The 19,308-nt window shown below is 41.1% G+C and overlaps 1 protein-coding gene across 2 annotated transcripts in view; it reads right to left on the reverse strand.

Annotated features, from left to right (window-relative positions):
- The window catches only part of vps8 (VPS8 subunit of CORVET complex), a 186,825-nt gene that overhangs the window by 107,674 nt on the left and 59,843 nt on the right, over positions 1-19,308 (reverse strand). For both annotated transcript variants that reach the window (XM_063010938.1, XM_063010937.1), the window contains exons 23-26: positions 13,303-13,354; positions 8,805-8,847; positions 8,658-8,730; positions 120-242 (exon numbers count right to left, since the gene is read on the reverse strand). In XM_063010938.1, coding sequence (XP_062867008.1) covers positions 120-242; positions 8,658-8,730; positions 8,805-8,847; positions 13,303-13,354 — 291 coding nt within the window. The remainder of the gene's footprint in view (positions 1-119; positions 243-8,657; positions 8,731-8,804; positions 8,848-13,302; positions 13,355-19,308) is intronic.

A 19,308-nucleotide genomic window follows, 5' to 3' on the forward strand; every position in this document is an offset into this window, starting at 1 on the left:
TTAGCTACCAGTTAAACCTCACATCAAAATGATCTACTCATCTCAAGAAAACGTTTAACTTTGGGGTGAGTAAGAAACTGGACGTTTTAGTTTTTCCAAAGATTTCCCTCAATACTCACCAGTGCCAGGACGTTGAGAAACTCACGAGTGTCAAAGTGCAGCAGGGTCCGGATGTACGGATAGACCTCCTCCTCAACAGAAGTGGCCTCGACTGAATGCAGGCGAATCAGGAACTCAAACACCTGAGACATAAGTAGCAAACGTACCACTGTAATACCTCTTTGACACTTTATGAAAATGAATTTTAAAACACAAGTAATACAGCCATATATACACTTATGAGCCAAAACATTAGGACCACCCCCCAAAATTCCAATTTAAAGGTTTGTGTTTAGCGATTTAACATTTTTCATTCATGTAGCGTTCAATTGCCTCATGTTTACAGGTTAATTTGCACCATGAGTCAGTCCTAACAATCCTACGGCAATTCAGTTAGCAATCGGTTAGTCAAAATGTCCAAAAAGTGTAAAGCAGCTGAAAACATGACTCGGGTAACCGAGTTTGGAAAACTCCTAACCAAGTCTGAGGATGCCAAGTCTGTGATGGCAGCATTAATGCAGAAAAGTACATTGAGATCTTAGAGCAACATGTGCTGCCTTCAAGACGTCGTATTTTCCAGGGACATCCATGCATTTTTCAACAAGACAATGCAAAACCACATGCTGCACACATTACAAAGGCATGGCTGTGGAAGAAGAGGGTACGAGTACTGGACTGGTCTGTCTGCAGTCCTGACCTGTCCCCAATAGAGAATGTGTGGAGAATTTTGAAAAGGAAAATGCGACAACGACCCCACACTGTAAAGACCCCGTACTTAAGACGTGTTTGCAGGAAGAACAGGACAAAATAAAAGCTGAAACACTAAATCACTTGGTCTTCTCGGTGCCAAAACGTCTTTTAAGTGTGGTGAAAAGGAATGGTAACATTACAAAGTGGTAAATGCTTTACTGTCCCAACTTTTTTTGGAATGTGTTGCACACCTGAAATGCAGGAATGGATGTTTATTATTAAATGAAATGAAGTTGAGCAGATAAAACATGAAATATCTCAGGTTCATCCTGTCTGCAATCAAATAAACGTCAAAGTAAATGTAAGAAAGCATCTTCCATGCTGTCCCAACTTTTTCTGATTAGGGGTTGTAAATTTGTAATACTAGAAAGAAATACTGACCATTGCACTATTGAAGTCTAACTCTGCTGATCTCTAATACACAAGGCAGCTAATGAGGTTTATCTCTGATAAAACGTCTATCAATTATATCAGGACGGTAGAAATTCTGTGTGTTTTGTGTGTTCATTACAGCTACAGCACTTTCTAATTAACTTCAGGCTCATTATAATAGAAGTCAAACGTTACGTACATTTGTAAGGGACGTATGTCAAGCCAATCTTGGAGATTGATTCTTTTTTCTGTGACAACCTTTTTTTTAAAATCAGCGGTCCCCAACCTTTTTTGCACCACGGACCGGTTTTATATAAGATATAATTTCACTATGTTAACCATGTCCAGAAGCAGCGTCGACTTCTCTGGGTTCTGAGGCATCTAGGATGGACCATTAGACTGTGAAAACGTGGATTGTGGTCAGATAATTTAGCATTCCAGGTCTTTTTTGGAAAAAATGGATGCCGAGTGCTCAAAGACAGAGACAAAAAGGACCATCCTGACTGTTATCAAAAGCCAGGGTCTGTCATGGTATGGGGCTGTGTCAGTGCCCTTGGCAAAGGTCATTAACACTTCTGTGATGGCAGCATTAATGCAGAGAAGTACATTGAGATCTTAGAGCAACACGTGCTGCCTTCAAGACGTCATCTTTCCCAGGGACGTCCATACATTTTTCAACAAGACAATGCAAAACCGGACGGGAGGATTTAAAATAGAATAACTATAGAATGGAAAATCAGTGTGAATCCTGAGCTTTTTTCGCTGCAACGAGACGCTGCTCCCACCTAGTGGTGATTGGGGATGATAACACCTGAAGAGTATTGGAAATTGCTCTTGTAGCCATCTCTAATTATAAATTTTTTCTGTGCAGCCCGGTAATAAATGACCCACTGAACCCTCGGTACCGGTCCGTGGCCTGGTGGTTGGGGACCACTGCTTTAAATCAGCGTTTCCCAAACATTTTTGCACCACAGACCGGTTTCATATAAGATATAATTTCACGGACCAGCGGGGAAGGAAGATTTAATAATATTGCTCACTAACGATGTAAAATGTGCTTTTTTCCAATGCAACGAGACGCTGCTGCCACCCAGGTAATAATAAGACAATAACACCCAAAATAGAAGCAGTGACAACTGCTTTTCTAGCCATCTCTAATTATTCATTCTGTCTGTGCGGCCCGGTAATAAATAGCGCACAGACCCAGGTGGTTGGGGACCACTGCTTTAAATGATTAAAAACATAGTTTTGAACTGACTAATATCCATAACATCCACACTGAAACTTCATCTCCCTTTGAAGTTCCTATATGAATAGACAGTCGAGCTGAAGGGCAAAAGCAATTAACCTTTACATTTCAGGAGGTGGGCAGGTTCTTTGTACAGAACATCAGTCAGAAAAATGTCTCGTCTTGCTCAGCCAGGACTTATTGCTTCACACTAATGCTAGCTTTCTTTAATCCACAGAACGAAAAATAAAGATCAACACTGACATCACAAAAAAAGGAGATCTAGGACTTCGGAGTAGTTATCTCAATAACCTGAGCTCCAAATATAGATATACACATCTGCCCTAACTTATGTCTCATATATAAACAAAATGTTAACGAAGAACCCTGGTGAGACTGATCTTAGAGTAAGACCATAACCAGACTTCAGCCAGATGTTGACGTTTTTGCAGGGCTATTTAATTACTGGTGGTTGTTATTACTGGGTTTTCACCTCTTGAGCACTGGACGTTTTACTCACTCGATGTTTCCTTTGCAAGATTCTCACTCCTATGGAGACTATGGGTGAGTTCGAAAACCTAGTGCGCTCTCTACATAGACAGCATTTAACGACATCCTATGCACGCCAGAGATGGGGACTCGAGTCTGCGAATGCAAGTCGCACACACAGCAACTTCAGACTCGACTCGGACTTGTTTGAAATGACTCTGACTCGACTCGTGACCCACAAGAAATGACTTGTATACAACAAAAGTCAGCATGTGTTAACATAAGTTACGTGTGACAATTATATTTATATTTTTATATTTATATGTATCCGACATCATTCTGATTGTGTCATTTTCTGCTCTCTAATAACGCTCCGGCCGTTTTAACCCACAACGCACAGCAATGGGTAAATGTTCCAGCCAGCTTCCAGCGTAGTGATGAAACGTCACTCCCTACTCCTTTCTTTGGATTGAAATCTCACTTAAAATGGTGGAATACCCTACGTAGTGCACTTCACTGGAACAGCTGGTGTGAATGAAATGCTTCACAAAATTGGCGCTAATGGCGCTTAACGGTTTCTGAACCAATCAGACTTTCTGATTTTAAGTTTTTAGTTAGAAATGCTGTTATTTGCATTTATTCAGTTTGTGTCACACAGATGATTGTCAACGAAACGCTTGATTGGCTTTCTAACGAGTTTGTGTTTTACTTCACAACCGGGAAAAGTTTGGAGGTTTATAATTATAAGCACATTTACAAAATAACGGATTATATTCCTAATGGGACACACGGTTATAAATTTAATAGCATCTGGAAGAACATAAGCTAAGGTGAGCAGTGGTTATGATTTTTTTTGCTGCGTTTTGGATTTTGGCCGCTGTACCGTGATTTATCGCACGTTTTTCTTTTGCAATGAAAACAAAACGTACCAGTTTAAGCTTTTAACTGGTATCTAGGAAAGTAAAGGCACTGAGTAAAACAGCAAAATACAGTCACTAATCTGTTGCCGTTTTTTTATATCTGAACTTTTAAGTATTTGTTTCTACGCTACATTTCCAATATATGTTTTGTGTATATTATATTGACTCGTGACTTGACTCGGACTCTAGCCTAAAGACTCGTGACTTGACTCTGACTCGTATTTTGCGACTTGTGAACATCTCTGACGCACGCTCCTGAGAATGAGGCTGTTAGAAATCCTAGATGCCTTAATATGCTCACTAGTAAGGTCTCTTAAAATTTCAACGGTATTTTGACTCAAGAACAAGGGAGCATCTGATGCTGCCTTAGTGGTGAAGGCAATCCCAGTGTCCACTGCGGCACAACTTTTCTCACAGAAAAAAAAAATATATGGTGGACAGTGCGGAAAAACGAGTTTTCAAATAGAAATAAATTATTATTGATTTTTAATTTGTAGGAACTTGCACAAGTTACGTTTATTTGCAAATTCGGGCTTGTCAGTGAATTTAACCGTTTTCGGTACACGGAGGGAGATGTTAGTTGACATGCTAGTGCGTTGTGCCACCTCATCCCATTGGTTTGAATGGCATGCGGCTGTGTTAGCTTAGTTAATGAAAACTGATGTAAACGCTGTCTCAGTAGCACGTTCGAATAACCTGCCTTATAAGTCAATGACTTATTAGAATCCTCTCTACTGAGGCAGCTGCCTATGTAGACAGTAAGACAGCAAGGCAGCTCACTAGGTTTTCAAACACACCCATTCTCCCTCGTCTTATTTCTTTCACTTTATTTTGGATTAATGAACTAGTAAAAGCATTACAGGAGTCTTATAGAACTGTTAACTGAGAGTTGGTTCATATAAACGGATCTTAATTGTGAAGTGCAGACTATAGCTGCGTCTGAAATCGCATACTTAAACTGTATGTACTAGATCTGAGGCAGTGCGCTCTGCTCGGTCAGTAAAGCAGTACGCTCTTTTAGTACGCAAGTGTGCGGTATGCAAGCAACATCGTACGTACTACGTCCACCATCTTACCAACGTCATGTAATGCATGACGTTACATCACCACAGTTAAAAGCTACTCATAATGTTATTCAGGGTTGTACACATTAATAACATTTTTTCATTTATGTCTTAGTCCGAATCTCCGCTTTCCGCCTCTTTCTTCGACCAGCTCCAGTTGAATTATGGGATAGACTAGCGGACCATAAGTGTGCTGTGTTTGCATAATCAAAAAATGGCTGCCCATGAGCTGCTTAGGTGGCGCAGCGGTAAAAAGTATGCTAGCACACCAGAGTCGGGGTTTCCCCATCGTTTCCGACTGGGCTGGGCGGCTACATGAACAACGATTGGCTGAAAAACCCAGCAAAACCCAGGTCTGGCTGGTTTAGACCAGTTCCTATGTTCTAGCTAAGAAATCTCTGTTAATGATGGAATCTTCCACTGTCCTACAAGGTCACTGACACGAGTAAATTATGGTAATTATTACTTTTTCCACGAGTCTCCGTGTGGGACTGTCCGTCATCCTTTAGGATTAAAACTCTTTTCTACTCATAATCCAGTCTTTGAGGTATTTCATTACCACACTCCAAGGTAATGACCATGAACTGGGAAAATGATGTCGGGTGTCCAAATACTTTTGGTCGAGTAACATATGAAAATAAAGCCAACAGTTTTAAAGCTGGGGATTGAACTGGGCAGCGGCGAGAGCACAGTGGGATTCCTGCATCCCACAGGTAAGGATTTCCACACCACACATTACTGTAGCCTCTACAGCACAATCCATGTGTATGTGTGCGTGCGTGTATATACAGTCATGTGAAAAAGTTAGGACACCCCATGAAAACCTTTGTCTTTTTGAACATATTTAAACATATGGACATTAGAGCTTCATTTGTACAGTACTGAGAGATGGAGCTTATATAACTTAACTAATACACCTGAAAAAATTACTTTTAAACACAAGTTGTAAAATGTAATGAACAAAAATGGAAATGTATTGTGAGGAAAAAGTTAGGACACCCTATGCTCTTATAGCTGGTATTTCCCCCTTTGGCTGAAATAACCTCAATAAGACATTTCCTATAACCATCTACCAGTCTCTGACATCGACTGTGAGAAAGTTTTTCCCACTCCTCCATGCAGAATTATTTCAGCTGTGTGAGGTTTGAGGGGTTTCTTGCATGCACAACCCGTTTCAAATCACCCCACAGCATCTCAATAGGATTAAGATCCGGGCTTTGACTTGGCCATTCCAGAACTCTCCATTTCTTTCTTTTGAGCCATTCCTTGGTGAATTTACTGGGATGTCTTGGGTCGTTGTCATGCTGCATGGTTCACCTCTGCTTCAGTTTTTGGACAGATGGTCTTACATTTTCCTCAAGCACCCTCTGATACAGTGAATAATTCATTGTGGATTCTATAATGGAGAGCTTGCCAGGCCCTGCTGCTACAAAGCAGCCCCAAACCATGACATTTCCACCTCCATACTTCACAGTTGGTATGAGGTTCTTGTGCCCAAATGCTGTGTTTGGTTTATGCCAAACATGTCTTCTGTTACTGTGCCCAAATAATTCAACTTTGGATTCATCTGTCTAAAGCACATTGTTCCAGAAGTCCTGGTCTTTGTCTAGATGTTCTCTGGTAAACTTTAGTCTTGCCCTGATGTTTTCTTTGACAGCAAGGGTTTCCTCCTTGCAGACCTCCCATGAAAATCAAACGTGTGCAGTCTCTTTCTGATGGTAGATGCATGTACCTTGCTATTAACTGTGGCAAAAGCTACCTGTAGGTCCTGTGATGACATTGTAGGATTATTGGAGATTTCTTTATGCATCTTGCAGTCTGCTCTTGGGCTGAACTTGCTAGGGCCATGTTGGCAGTTGTTTTAAATGTTCACACTTGTAAATTATTTTCCATACAGTGGAATGGCAGATTTCTAATTGTTTTGAGATCTTTTTAAATTCCTTCCCAGGCTCATATGAAATCCTGTCCCAGACACATATGCATCCACAACCTTCTTTCTGAAGGCCTCAGAGAGCTCTTTAGATCTCACCATGGTGATACCACTCACTTCAAAAATCAAGAGCAAACCAAACTAATGTCTGAGGTTTAAATAAAACTCCAATGTCCTCTAACGATGGTGTAATCATTGCAGCTGATGTGGTGCATTGGATTCTAATTTTAGACGTTTTAAGTAGTAATAAATGTGGGGGTGTCCTAACTTTTCCCTCACAATAAATTTCCATTTTTGTTCATTACATTTTACAACTTGTGTTTAAAAGTAATTTAAAAAAAATGTTTGTTTAGTTATATAAGCTCCATCTCTCAGTACTGCTCAAATGAAGCTCAAATGTCCATATGTTTAAATATGTTCAAAAAGACAAAGGTTTTCATGGGGTGTCCTAACTTTTTAACATGACTGTATATATATATATATATATATACACATATACACAGATACATACACACATACATACATACATACAGTGGGGAGAATAAGTATTTGACTCCCTGATGATTTTTTAAGTTTACCCCCTTACAAAGACTTGAACAGTCTATAATTTTTATGGAAGGTTTATTTTAACAGAGAGAGACAGAATATCAACAAAAAATCCAGAAAAAAAAACATTAAATAAAAGTTATAAATTAATTTGTATTTAATTAAGGGAAATAAGTAATTGATCCCCTACCAACCAGCAAGAATTCTGACCCCCACAGACCGGTTATGTGCACAAAAGGCACACAAATTAGTCCTGTCCCTGTATAAATGACTCCTGTCACAGAATCAGTTTCTTCCAATTAAATCTCTCGACCACCATGGACAAGACCAAAGAGCTATCAAAGGACGTCAGGGACAAGATTGTAGACCCGCACAAGGCTGGAATGGGCTACAAGACCATCAGCAAGAAGCTTGGTGAGAAAGAGACCACTGTTGGTGCGATCATTCGAAAATGGAAGAAATACAAGATCACAGTCAATCGCCCTCACTCTGGAGCTCCATGCAAGATCTCACCTTGTGGGGTAAGAATGATTCTGAGAAAGGTGAGGTCAGCCCAGAATTACACGGGAGGAGCTTGTCAATGATCTCAAGGGAGCTGGGAGCACAGTCACCAAGAAAACCATTAGTAACACACTTCGCCGTAATGGATTGAGATCCTGCAGTGCCCGCAAAGTCCCTCTGCTCAAGAAGGCTCATGAATGAACACCTGAATGATTCAGAGAAAGCTTGGGAGAATGTGATATGGTCAGATGAGACCAAAATTGAGCTCTTTGGCATCAACTCCACTCGCCGTGTTTGGAGGCAGAGAAATGCCCGGTGGGGATGGTGTTCTTGGGGTCATATCCAGCATTTCTCTGCTCCCAGCTCCCTTGAGATCATTGACAAGCTCCTCCCGTGTAATTCTGGACTGACCTCACCTTTCTCAAAATCATTCTTACCCCACCAGGTGAGATCTTGCACGGAGCTCCAGAGTGAGGGTGATTGACTGTGATCTTGTATTTCTTCCATTTTCGAATGATCGTACCAACAGTGGTCTCTTTCTCACCAAGCTTCTTGCTGATGGTCTTGTAGCCCATTCCAGCCTTGTGCAGGTCTACAATCTTGTCCCTGACGTCCTTTGATAGCTCTTTGGTCTTGTCCATGGTGGTCGAGAGATTTGAACGGAAGAAACTGATTCTGTGACAGGAGTCTTTTATACAGGGACATGCACATTTCCCAATGTATTAAATGGCAAATTAAAGGGGGTGTTGTGTACCCACCTGATTTTTAACTTGAGGCACAAGGTCTTCTGGAATGTCTCCTAAAGGATACGCCCGTCCCGCTAAACAGCAACTGAAAAAAAGAGGGGAAACATGAAATGCTTGACTTTTTTTTATTATTAAATAAATTAATGAATGTGATCCTACCTAATGTAGACAAGCAACTTATTTCCCATGACCACTTGTTCATCTGTAAAAAAGAAATGGTATATGTATAAAACTGTCAATTTAAACACATACACACCATTTCCAAAAAAAAGTCTGGACATACAGTGGGGAAAATAAGTATTTGATCCCCTGCTGATTTTGTAAGTTTACCCCCTTACAAAGACTTGAACAGTCTATAATTTTTATGGAAGGTTTTATTTTAACAGAGAGAGACAGAATATCAACAAAAAATCCAGAAAAAAAAACATTAAATAAAAGTAATAAATTAATTTGTATTTAATGAAGGGTAATAAGTATTTGATCCCCCCCTACCAACCAGCAAGAATTCTGACCCCCACAGACCGGTTATGTGTCCATGAGGCACACAAATTAGTCCTGTCCCTGTATAAAAGACTCCTGTCACAGAATCAGTTTCTTCCGTTCAAATCTCTCGACCACCATGGGCAAGACCAAAGAGCTATCAAAGGACGTCAGGGACAAGATTGTAGACCTGCACAAGGCTGGAACGGGCTACAAGACCATCAGCAAGAAGCTTGGTGAGAAGGAGACCACTGTTGGTGCGATCATTCGAAAATGGAAGAAATACAAGATCACAGTCAATCGCCCTCACTCTGGAGCTCCATGCAAGATCTCACCTGGTGGCGTAAGAATGATTCTGAGAAAGGTGAGGTCAGTCCAGAATTACACGGGAGGAGCTTGTCAATGATCTCAAGGGAGCTGGGAGCAGAGAAATGCTGGATATGACCCCAAGAACACCATCCCCACTGGGCATTTCTCTGCCTCCAAACACGGCGAGTGGAGTTGATGCCAAAGAGCTCAATTTTGGTCTCATCTGACCATATCACATTCTCCCAAGCTTTCTCTGAATCATTCAGGTGTTCATTGGCAAACTTCAGACGGGCCTGTACATGAGCCTTCTTGAGCAGAGGGACTTTGCGGGCACTGCAGGATCTCAATCCATTACGGCGAAGTGTGTTACTAATGGTTTTCTTGGTGACTGTGCTCCCAGCTCCCTTGAGATCATTGACAAGCTCCTCCCGTGTAATTCTGGACTGACCTCACCTTTCTCAGAATCATTCTTACCCCACCAGGTGAGATCTTGCATGGAGCTCCAGAGTGAGGGTGATTGACTGTGATCTTGTATTTCTTCCATTTTCGAATTATCGCACTAACAGTGGTCTCTTTCTCACCAAACTTCTTGCTGATGGTCTTGTAGCCCATTCCAGCCTTGTGCAGGTCTACAATCTTGTCCCTGACGTCCTTTGATAGCTCTTTGGTCTTGCCCATGGTGGTCGAGAGATTTGAACGGAAGAAACTGATTCTGTGACAGGAGTCTTTTATACAGGGACAGGACTAATTTGTGTGCCTCATGGACACATAACCGGTCTGTGGGGGTCAGAATTCTTGCTGGTTGCTAGGGGATCAAATACTTATTTCCCTTAATTAAATACAAATTAATTTATTACTTTTATTTAATGTTTTTTTTTCTGGATTTTTTTGTTGATATTCTGTCTCTCTCTGTTAAAATAAACCTTCCATAAAAATTATAGACTGTTCAAGTCTTTGTAAGGGGGTAAACTTACAAAATCAGCAGGGGATCAAATACTTATTTTCCCCACTGTAACAACGATTTGAAAATCCTTTTTTTTATATTTAGGCATTCCTAAATGTTCTTTATGGAACTTGCTTTGTGCAGAGGGGCACATTTACTCTGGCACAAGAAAGGGCCTTCCTCATGCAATCGTCACAAAGTTGGAAGCAACAATTCGTTCTGTTAATATTTGCTTTCCTTCTTTATTTTATACACGTGTTCGACTTGTTAAAGCAAAAGATTTTTATTTTTTTTTACTCAGGCAGCCTTTACCAAAGCATGCCATCAAACATATATGATCAAATCAGGCATAAAATTCCTAGCGGAGTAAAAGACACTGTGCTTTCCAGACATTTCTGATTTTAATAAATTTAAAATACAAATTAAATAAAAAAAATTAAATGATTTCTTTAATTGTTAAAAAGGTTTACTTTTTTTTCTTCTTTTTTTTTTAAAGGCATCCTTTACTTTTCCACCGAGTACAGTGGTACTTTGTAACTCAACGTCCCCTACACTCAACATTTGTGAAACTCAACGCTTTTTGTGAGAAATTCGTACCCTTAAACACAACGTGTGTGCTTTGCGCTCGGCTTGAGTGGTGCAGTAAAATGTAATCGAAGTGTGAATATGAGACGAATCTGCATTTGTGTGGAATGACAATCAAATCCACTCTGAAAGCATCCACATGTACAGTGTATCACAAAAGTGAGTACACCCCTCACATTTCTGCAGATATTTAAGTATATCTTTTCATGGGACAACACTGACAAAATGACACTTTGACACAATGAAAAGTAGTCTGTGTGCAGCTTATATAACAGTGTAAATTTATTCTTCCCTCAAAATAACTCAATATACAGCCATTAATGTCTAAACCACCGGCAACAAAAGTGAGTACACCCCTTAGTGAAAGTTCCTGAAGTGTCAATATTTTGTGTGGCCACCATTATTTCCCAGAACTGCCTTAACTCTCCTGGGCATGGAGTTTACCAGAGCTTCACAGGTTGCCACTGGAATGCTTTTCCACTCCTCCATGACGACATCACGGAGCTGGCGGATATTCGAGACTTTGCGCTCCTCCACCTTCCGCTTGAGGATGCCCCAAAGATGTTCTATTGGGTTTAGGTCTGGAGACATGCTTGGCCAGTCCATCACCTTTACCCTCAGCCTCTTCAATAAAGCAGTGGTCGTCTTAGAGGTGTGTTTGGGGTCATTATCATGCTGGAACACTGCCCTGCGACCCAGTTTCCGGAGGGAGGGGATCATGCTCTGCTTCAGTATTTCACAGTACATATTGGAGTTCATGTGTCCCTCAATGAAATGTAACTCCCCAACACCTGCTGCACTCATGCAGCCCCAGACCATGGCATTCCCACCACCATGCTTGACTGTAGGCATGACGCACTTATCTTTGTACTCCTCAAATGATTGCCGCCACACATGCTTGAGACCATCTGAACCAAACAAATTAATCTTGGTCTCATCAGACCATAGGACATGGTTCCAGTAATCCATGTCCTTTGTTGACATGTCTTCAGCAAACTGTTTGCGGGCTTTCTTGTGTAGAGACTTCAGAAGAGGCTTCCTTCTGGGGTGACAGCCATGCAGACCAATTTGATGTAGTGTGCGGCGTATGGTCTGAGCCCTGACAGGCTGACCCCCCACCTTTTCAATCTCTGCAGCAATGCTGACAGCACTCCTGCGCCTATCTTTCAAAGACAGCAGTTGGATGTGACGCTGAGCACGTGCACTCAGCTTCTTTGGACGACCAACGCGAGGTCTGTTCTGAGTGGACCCTGCTCTTTTAAAATGCTGGATGATCTTGGCCACTGTGCTGCAGCTCAGTTTCAGGGTGTTGGCAATCTTCTTGTAGCCTTGGCCATCTTCATGTAGCGCAACAATTCGTCTTTTAAGATCCTCAGAGAGTTCTTTGCCATGAGGTGCCATGTTGGAACTTTCCGTGACCAGTATGAGAGAGTGTGAGAGCTGTACTACTAAATTGAACACACCTGCTCCCTATGCACACCTGAGACCTAGTAACACTAACGAGTCACATGACATTTTGGAGGGAAAATGACAAGCAGTGCTCAATTTGGACATTTAGGGGTGTAGTCTCTTAGGGGTGTACTCACTTTTGTTGCCGGTGGTTTAGACATTAATGGCTGTATATTGAGTTATTTTAAGGGAAGAATAAATTTACACTGTTATATAAGCTGCACACAGACTACTTTTCATTGTGTCAAAGTGTCATTTTGTCAGTGTTGTCCCATGAAAAGATATACTTAAATATCTGCAGAAATGTGAGGGGTGTACTCACTTTTGTGATACACTGTATCTGTGTTTCTCCTGTTTCACTTTTAAACTTGTGTTATAGCTCGGGGTGCTGAGAAATTGTAAGAATCATCTTTTCCGAGAGAGCCTAAAATGCTTATCATTAAAAAAAAAAAAAAAAAGTGACCTAATGTATTAAAAGAACAACATATAAACACTAAACCTCTCTTTATTATTACTGCTTATAAGTTCTCTCCACTAATTAAGAAGCATAAGAAGTAAAGAACAATAAAGAAATAAAGGTGAAGTGCAGGTTTTATTGTATTTTTGATTGATTTTTAACTGTTTTAATTGTATTTCAGTGTTTTTATTTAATACTTGTGTTATTTTCAGTGTATAAGTGTCAAAAACAACCTCATTATTTTACATTAGCTTATAATATATGCAGTTCCACAAGACCATCAACAGGTTTCCCATACATCCTTATGTTAAAAATACCTCAAAACTCAATGCCTTTTAAACTCAACGCCACTCCCAGAACCAATTGATGTCAAGTTTCAAGGTACCACTGTATTAAGAAATTCATAAAAACACAAAGTAAATGTTCAGCTCTACCTGTGAGAGGTTTGCCTTCACGCAAAGGAGGGCCGATCACCTGGAAGAGTTTCTGAAAACAAAAAGGAGAAAATAAAAATATATATTTAATGCAAAAAATTTAACTATTTACTGAACAGCTGCAAAACAAAATAAATAACTGATGCACAGACCGTGAGGAAAACGAACACTTGATATTTTTTCTAACCAATTACACCATATAAAATTGTGCAGTCACTTGTAATCTCACGGCTGGACTTCTGCAACTCCCTCCTGGCAGGTGCTTCCATGTCCACTATTAAACCCTTGCAGCTCATTCAAAATGCAGCTGCCTGTCTGGTTTTTAACCAGCCCAAACACTGCCACATCACCCCACTGCTGCGTTCTCTTCACTGGCTTCCAGTAGCTGCACATATTCAGTTTACAAAGCCTACAAAGCCAAAAATGGACCAGCTCCAAGCTTCCTTTGAGGTCTACTCAAACCCCGCTCTGTACCACGCAACCTCCGAGCCACTAGTCTCGCCCGACTTGATCCTCCACCCAGGACTCGAGGAAGACAAGCATCAAGGCTGTTCTCTGTACTGGCACCCACCCCTTGTCTGTCCAAACATCTGAGTCTCTTGCTGTCTTTAAAAAACAGATTTGTGTTCTTGAACTGTTGTAATGTTTACTATGGAAGCACTTCTGTAAGTCGCTCTGGATAAGAGTGTCTGCTAAATGCCGAAAATGTAAATAAAATAAATTCTCAATATAAAAGATTGATTTGGTAGCACAAAAAAATAATAAAAAATAAAGAAGATACAAAAGCTAAAGCAGCTTGAAAAAGCCACAGCTTCCCAGCAAACCCATTAAACATGCCTGTCAATTCAACTGGATTGATATTCTGCCGCTACAAAGTTAACAGAACCGTAAGGAATCATTTCCGGACAGTTACACCACAGAAGATTTCCCAGCATGCTCTCAGACTAATAAAAGATAAGAGAGAAGCCAGCGGTCAGTCGAGTTGCAGGACAGCCTGGAAACAGCAGGAAGAACATTTATACAGAAAACAATGAGCAATGAATTGACTGCAATCAGCACAGTTCCAACAAGCCCATCAGCCTGTCAATGCAGTCAGTGGAGAAGAAAAGAGAACTGCCAATAATTCTGTTTGTTTGGAGATACAAGGTTTGTGAGTGTTATCCCAAAAACACAATACCAACAGGTAACCCTTCTCTGTGTGTGTGTGTGTGTGTGTGTGTGTGTTTGTGTGTGTCTGTGAGTGTATCTTAGTGTGTGCTTCTCTGTGTGTGTGTGTGTGTGTGTGTGTGTGTGTGTGCTTGTGTGTGTCTGTGAGTGTATCTTAGTGTGTGCTTCTCTGTGTGTGTGTGTGTGTGCTTGTGTGTGTCTGTGAGTGTATCTTAGTGTGTGCTTCTCTGTGTGTGTGTGTGTGTGTGCTTGTGTGTGTCTGTGAGTGCTTGTGTGTGTCTGTGAGTGTATCTTAGTGTGTGCTTCTCTGTGTGTGTGTGTGTGCTTGTGTGTGTGAGTGTATCTTAGTGTGTGCTTCTCTGTGTGTGTGTGTGTGTGTGTGTGTGTGTGTGTCTGTGAGTGCTTGTGTGTGTCTGTGAGTGTATCTTAGTGTGTGCTTCTCTGTGTGTGTGTGTGTGTGTGTGTGTGTGTGTGTGTGTCTGTGTGTTTATCTGAGTGTGCTTCTGTGTGTGTGTGTGTGTGTGCGTGTGTTTATCTTAGTGTGTGCTTCTCTGTGTGTGTGTATGTGTGTGTGTGTCTGTGTGTTTATCTTAGTGTGTGCTTCTCTGTGTGTGTGTCTGTGTGTTTATCTTAGTGTGTGCTTCTCTGTGTGTGTGTGTCTGTGTGTTTATCTTAGTGTGTGCTTCTCTGTGTGTGTGTGTGTGTGTGTGTGTGTGTCTGTGTGTTTATCTTAGTGTGTGCTTCTCTGTGTGTGTGTGTGTGTGTGTGTGTTTATCTTAGTTTGTGCTTCTCTGTGTGTGTGTGTGTGTCTGTGTGTTTATCTTAGTGTGTGCTTGTGTGTGTGTGTCTGTGTGTTTATCTAAGTGTGTGCTTCTCTGTCTGTGTGTGTATCTTAGTGTGTGCTTCTCTCTCTGTGTGTGTGTGTCTGTGTGTTTATCTTAGAGTCTGCTTCTCTGTGTGTGTGTGTCTGTGTGTTTATCTTAGTGTGTGCTTCTCTGTGTGTGTGTGTGTGTGTGTGTGCGTGTGTTTATCTTAGTGTGTGCTTCTCTGTGTGTGTGTGTGTGTGTGTGTGTCTGTGTGTATCTTAGTGTGTGCTTCTCTGTGTGTGTGTGTGTGTGTGTGTGTGTGTGCTTGTGTGTGTCTGTGAGTGCTTGTGTGTGTCTGTGAGTGTATCTTAGTGTGTGCTTGTGTGTGTGTGTGTGTGTGTGTGTGTGTGTGTGTGTCTGTGTTTATCTGAGTGTGCTTCTCTGTGTGTGTGTGTCTGTGTGTTTATCTTAGTGTGTGCTTCTCTGTGTGTGTGTGTGTGCGTGTGTTTATCTTAGTGTGTGCTTCTCTGTGTGTGTGTGTGTGTCTGTGTGTTTATCTTAGTGTGTGCTTCTCTGTGTGTTTATCTTAGTGTGTGCTTCTCTGTGTGTGTGTGTCTGTGTGTTTATCTTAGTGTGTGCTTCTCTGTGTGTGTGTGTGTGTGTGTGTGTTTATCTTAGTGTGTGCTTCTCTGTGTGTGTGTGTGTGTCTGTGTGTTTATCTTAATGTGTGCTTCTCTGTGAGTGTGTGTGTTTATCTTAGTGTGTGCTTCTCTGTGTGTGTGTGTGTCTGTGTGTTTATCTTAGTGTGTGCTTGTGTGTGTGTGTGTCTGTGTGTTTATCTAAGTGTGTGCTTCTCTGTCTGTGTGTATCTTAGTGTGTGCTTCTCTCTCTGTGTGTGTGTGTGTGTGTGTCTGTGTGTTTATCTTAGTGTGCGCTTCTCTGTGTGTGTCTGTGTGTTTATCTTAGTGTGTGCTTCTGTGTGTGTGTGTCTGTGAGTGTATCTTAGTGTGTGCTTCTCTGTCTGTGTGTGTGTCTGTGTGTGTATCTTAGTGTGTGCTTTTCTGTCTGTGTGTGTGTCTGTGTGTATATTGGCAGAAACGAGAACTGCCAATAATTCCATTGTTTGGAGATAGAAGGGTTGTGAGTGTTATCACAAGAACACAATACCAACAGGGGCGCTCAGGTAACCCAGTTGTCTAATACAACTCCAACCTTTTTGGCACCACAGAACGGTTTTATATAAGATATAATTTCACGAACCAGCGGAGGCGGGAGGATTTAAAATAAAATTATACGACGTGACTGAAACAGGTATGTGTCAGACGCATCAAGAGGACCAGACGCACGTTATTAAAAGAGAATCCATTTTTTTCAAAATGTGATTATCAACAGAAAAAAATTATTATTTATTCTTTCTGTGCAGCCTGGTAATAAATGACCCATGGACCAGTTCCAGTCCATGGTCGGGTGGTTGGGGACCACTGGTCTAATATATTAGCGCACCACTGCAGTGACTCAGACAGCCAATCATTTACAAAGAATCCCTGCAATAGATTGCCACTGCGTTCTGGGTATTCCTGCGATGCACCCAGTGCTTAAGTGAAACTGGACCCACCGCTACACTGACCAGGATAAAGCGTTAGATAAAAATAAAATGGGGAAAAAAAAGAATCTACCCACAGGGAAGTTTGAAGATGGAGGAATCATGATATAGGGCTGCTAATGTAAGAGAATGACACGACCAATCAGAACACATCAGGAAATAATGAGAATTTATTATCAATCATTCAAGAAACTAAATCTTTGCCGCTCAGGTGGAACAGTGGAACATCATATCGAGGCCACATGAACAACGATTGGCCTGTTGTTCAGACAGGGGTGGGATATTAAGTCGGATAGGGACGCTCTCATAACCAATGCAATTACAACCTCTGCTGGCTGATTGATGCCGCCTGCACAGAGACGGGTAAAAGAGTACTGTCAGGGTGTGTCTCTCTGTACACAGTGCTGATCCGCATTGCACTCGTCAAAAGTGTAGGTGACAAAATGCATACGGCTGCTGCCCACGTGTCAGGGGGGCATGGGTTAGCTTTGTTTTCCTCAATCAGAGCGGGGATCGGCATTAGTGGAGAGGAAACATGATGCAATCGGGCAATTGGGAGAAAAAGGGGAGTAAATGCATAAACAAAATATATATAAAAAAATAATGTAAATATTAAAGGGGACGCACAGGACGAACAACCCCAGTTCCTAAGTAAAATAAAGACAAGAAAAACAGAAAATAATAAGAGTGCACAAGTGCTAGACTGGCCTGTCTGCAGTCAAGACCTGCATCCTATTTAAAATGTGTAAAGAATTAGGAATTAGAATTAGAAAGAGGGAAGAAAACCACTTCCATGACTAAAATGAGTGGTGTCCTTAATGTCCAGATGACTGTAGAAGTGATGTAACAAAGTAAGCATGGTCTTGTCCCAACTTCTTTAGAATATTGAAACCATCTAATGTCAAATAAGCGTATATGTAAATGGACCATATGGTTGGTTGGTAAACAGTTAACAGCTCGTCTTTGTAGTGTTTTTAATTAAATTCCGGTACTACAGGTTTATCTCCTGTCCCAACATTTTTAGAACTGTGTAATATGTATGTACTATGTAATATAAAAAATAGTAGTGGTTAAATATTAAGTACATATTAAGTGTTCCCATTTTGAAGCAATTAAAAATAATGGGCATGCATATGCACTAACAGATGCCAAGAGGACCCAAATGTTCCACCCCACCTGAATCACAGTACTCACAGGGAGACTGTGTGTGTGTGTGTGTGTGTGTGTGTGTGTGTGTGTGTGTGTGTGTGTGTGTGTGAGACCAGATACAAATTATATTCCAATATCAATTCTCTTTCATCTAGCAGTTCAGAGGATCACTTTCATCTTCCTCGAGAACTATTAGTGCATTCACTAAGCATACACACTAACCCACACACACACACACACACACACACACACACACACACACACACACACACACTCACCAACCAATCTGTGCTTTCAATCTACTGTGAAATAACAGCAAATTGCCCGACCGTCATCTAAAACAAAAGCTAAAAAGGTTTTTTTTTTTAATACCAGACATGTCTAAGCAATTCATATTTACACCACAAACACACCCAACAAGCAACCTCACATCTTTCTCTCTTACACACACGCACACAAAATATTACAATACTAATATTCAGTGTTCATTGTTCTTTAATTCCTCTGTAATTCATGATGCATTGTAAAAAAAAAAGGACCAGCTCTACATTGTACAAATCCTGCACTGTCACTTTAAGAATTAGGGCCCCAAACCCCAAATAAGCAAATCTGAAAGCATCAGGGGCCACAAATCTTATACGAGTGGTACCAACTGTTTAATGCCATCAGCAAAAATTTTTTTGGTTGAGTGAGTAGCCACTGATGCAATGCTGCTTTCACATCATCATCACATGAAAATCTTCTTCCCCTTAAAGCTTCTTTGAGCGTTCAAAAAGGTGGAAATCAGATGGTGCTAAATCCGGACGATAAGCTCTCTCTCAGTCTCTCAGATACGACCAATTACTACTCCTCCCACCCTCACCGTTTCCAACCAAAATATAAATGAGAAAATAAATACATTTAAATGCTTTTAGTAAAACCCTTAGTATTTTGGTGCTGGGATGGCGCAGCCAACCACCGAGAACCAGGATTGAATCTCAGCTGTGCTATCGGTCGGCCGGATATCAACACAGACACGAATGCTGCTTGGTGAGGGAGCTTTATGTATTTGTGCTACATAAATAAAGACCAAACTAAGTAAACAAATGAAGGTATAAGAATTAGTGCTTTGTTTCCTGTGCCTGGTTAGTAATGGTCTGTGTGTGTGTGTCTTTGTATGTGTTTCTCTGTCTGTGTGTGTCTGTGTGTGTATGTCTGTGTGTGTGTGTCTGTTAGTGTTTTTGTCTGTGTGTGTGTGTGTGTTAATGTGTGTATTTTAGGCCAGCTGTAGCCTAGTGGTTA

The sequence above is a fragment of the Trichomycterus rosablanca genome, chromosome 15 (genome assembly GCF_030014385.1).
Source record: "Trichomycterus rosablanca isolate fTriRos1 chromosome 15, fTriRos1.hap1, whole genome shotgun sequence".
Classification (NCBI taxonomy): domain Eukaryota; kingdom Metazoa; phylum Chordata; class Actinopteri; order Siluriformes; family Trichomycteridae; genus Trichomycterus; species Trichomycterus rosablanca.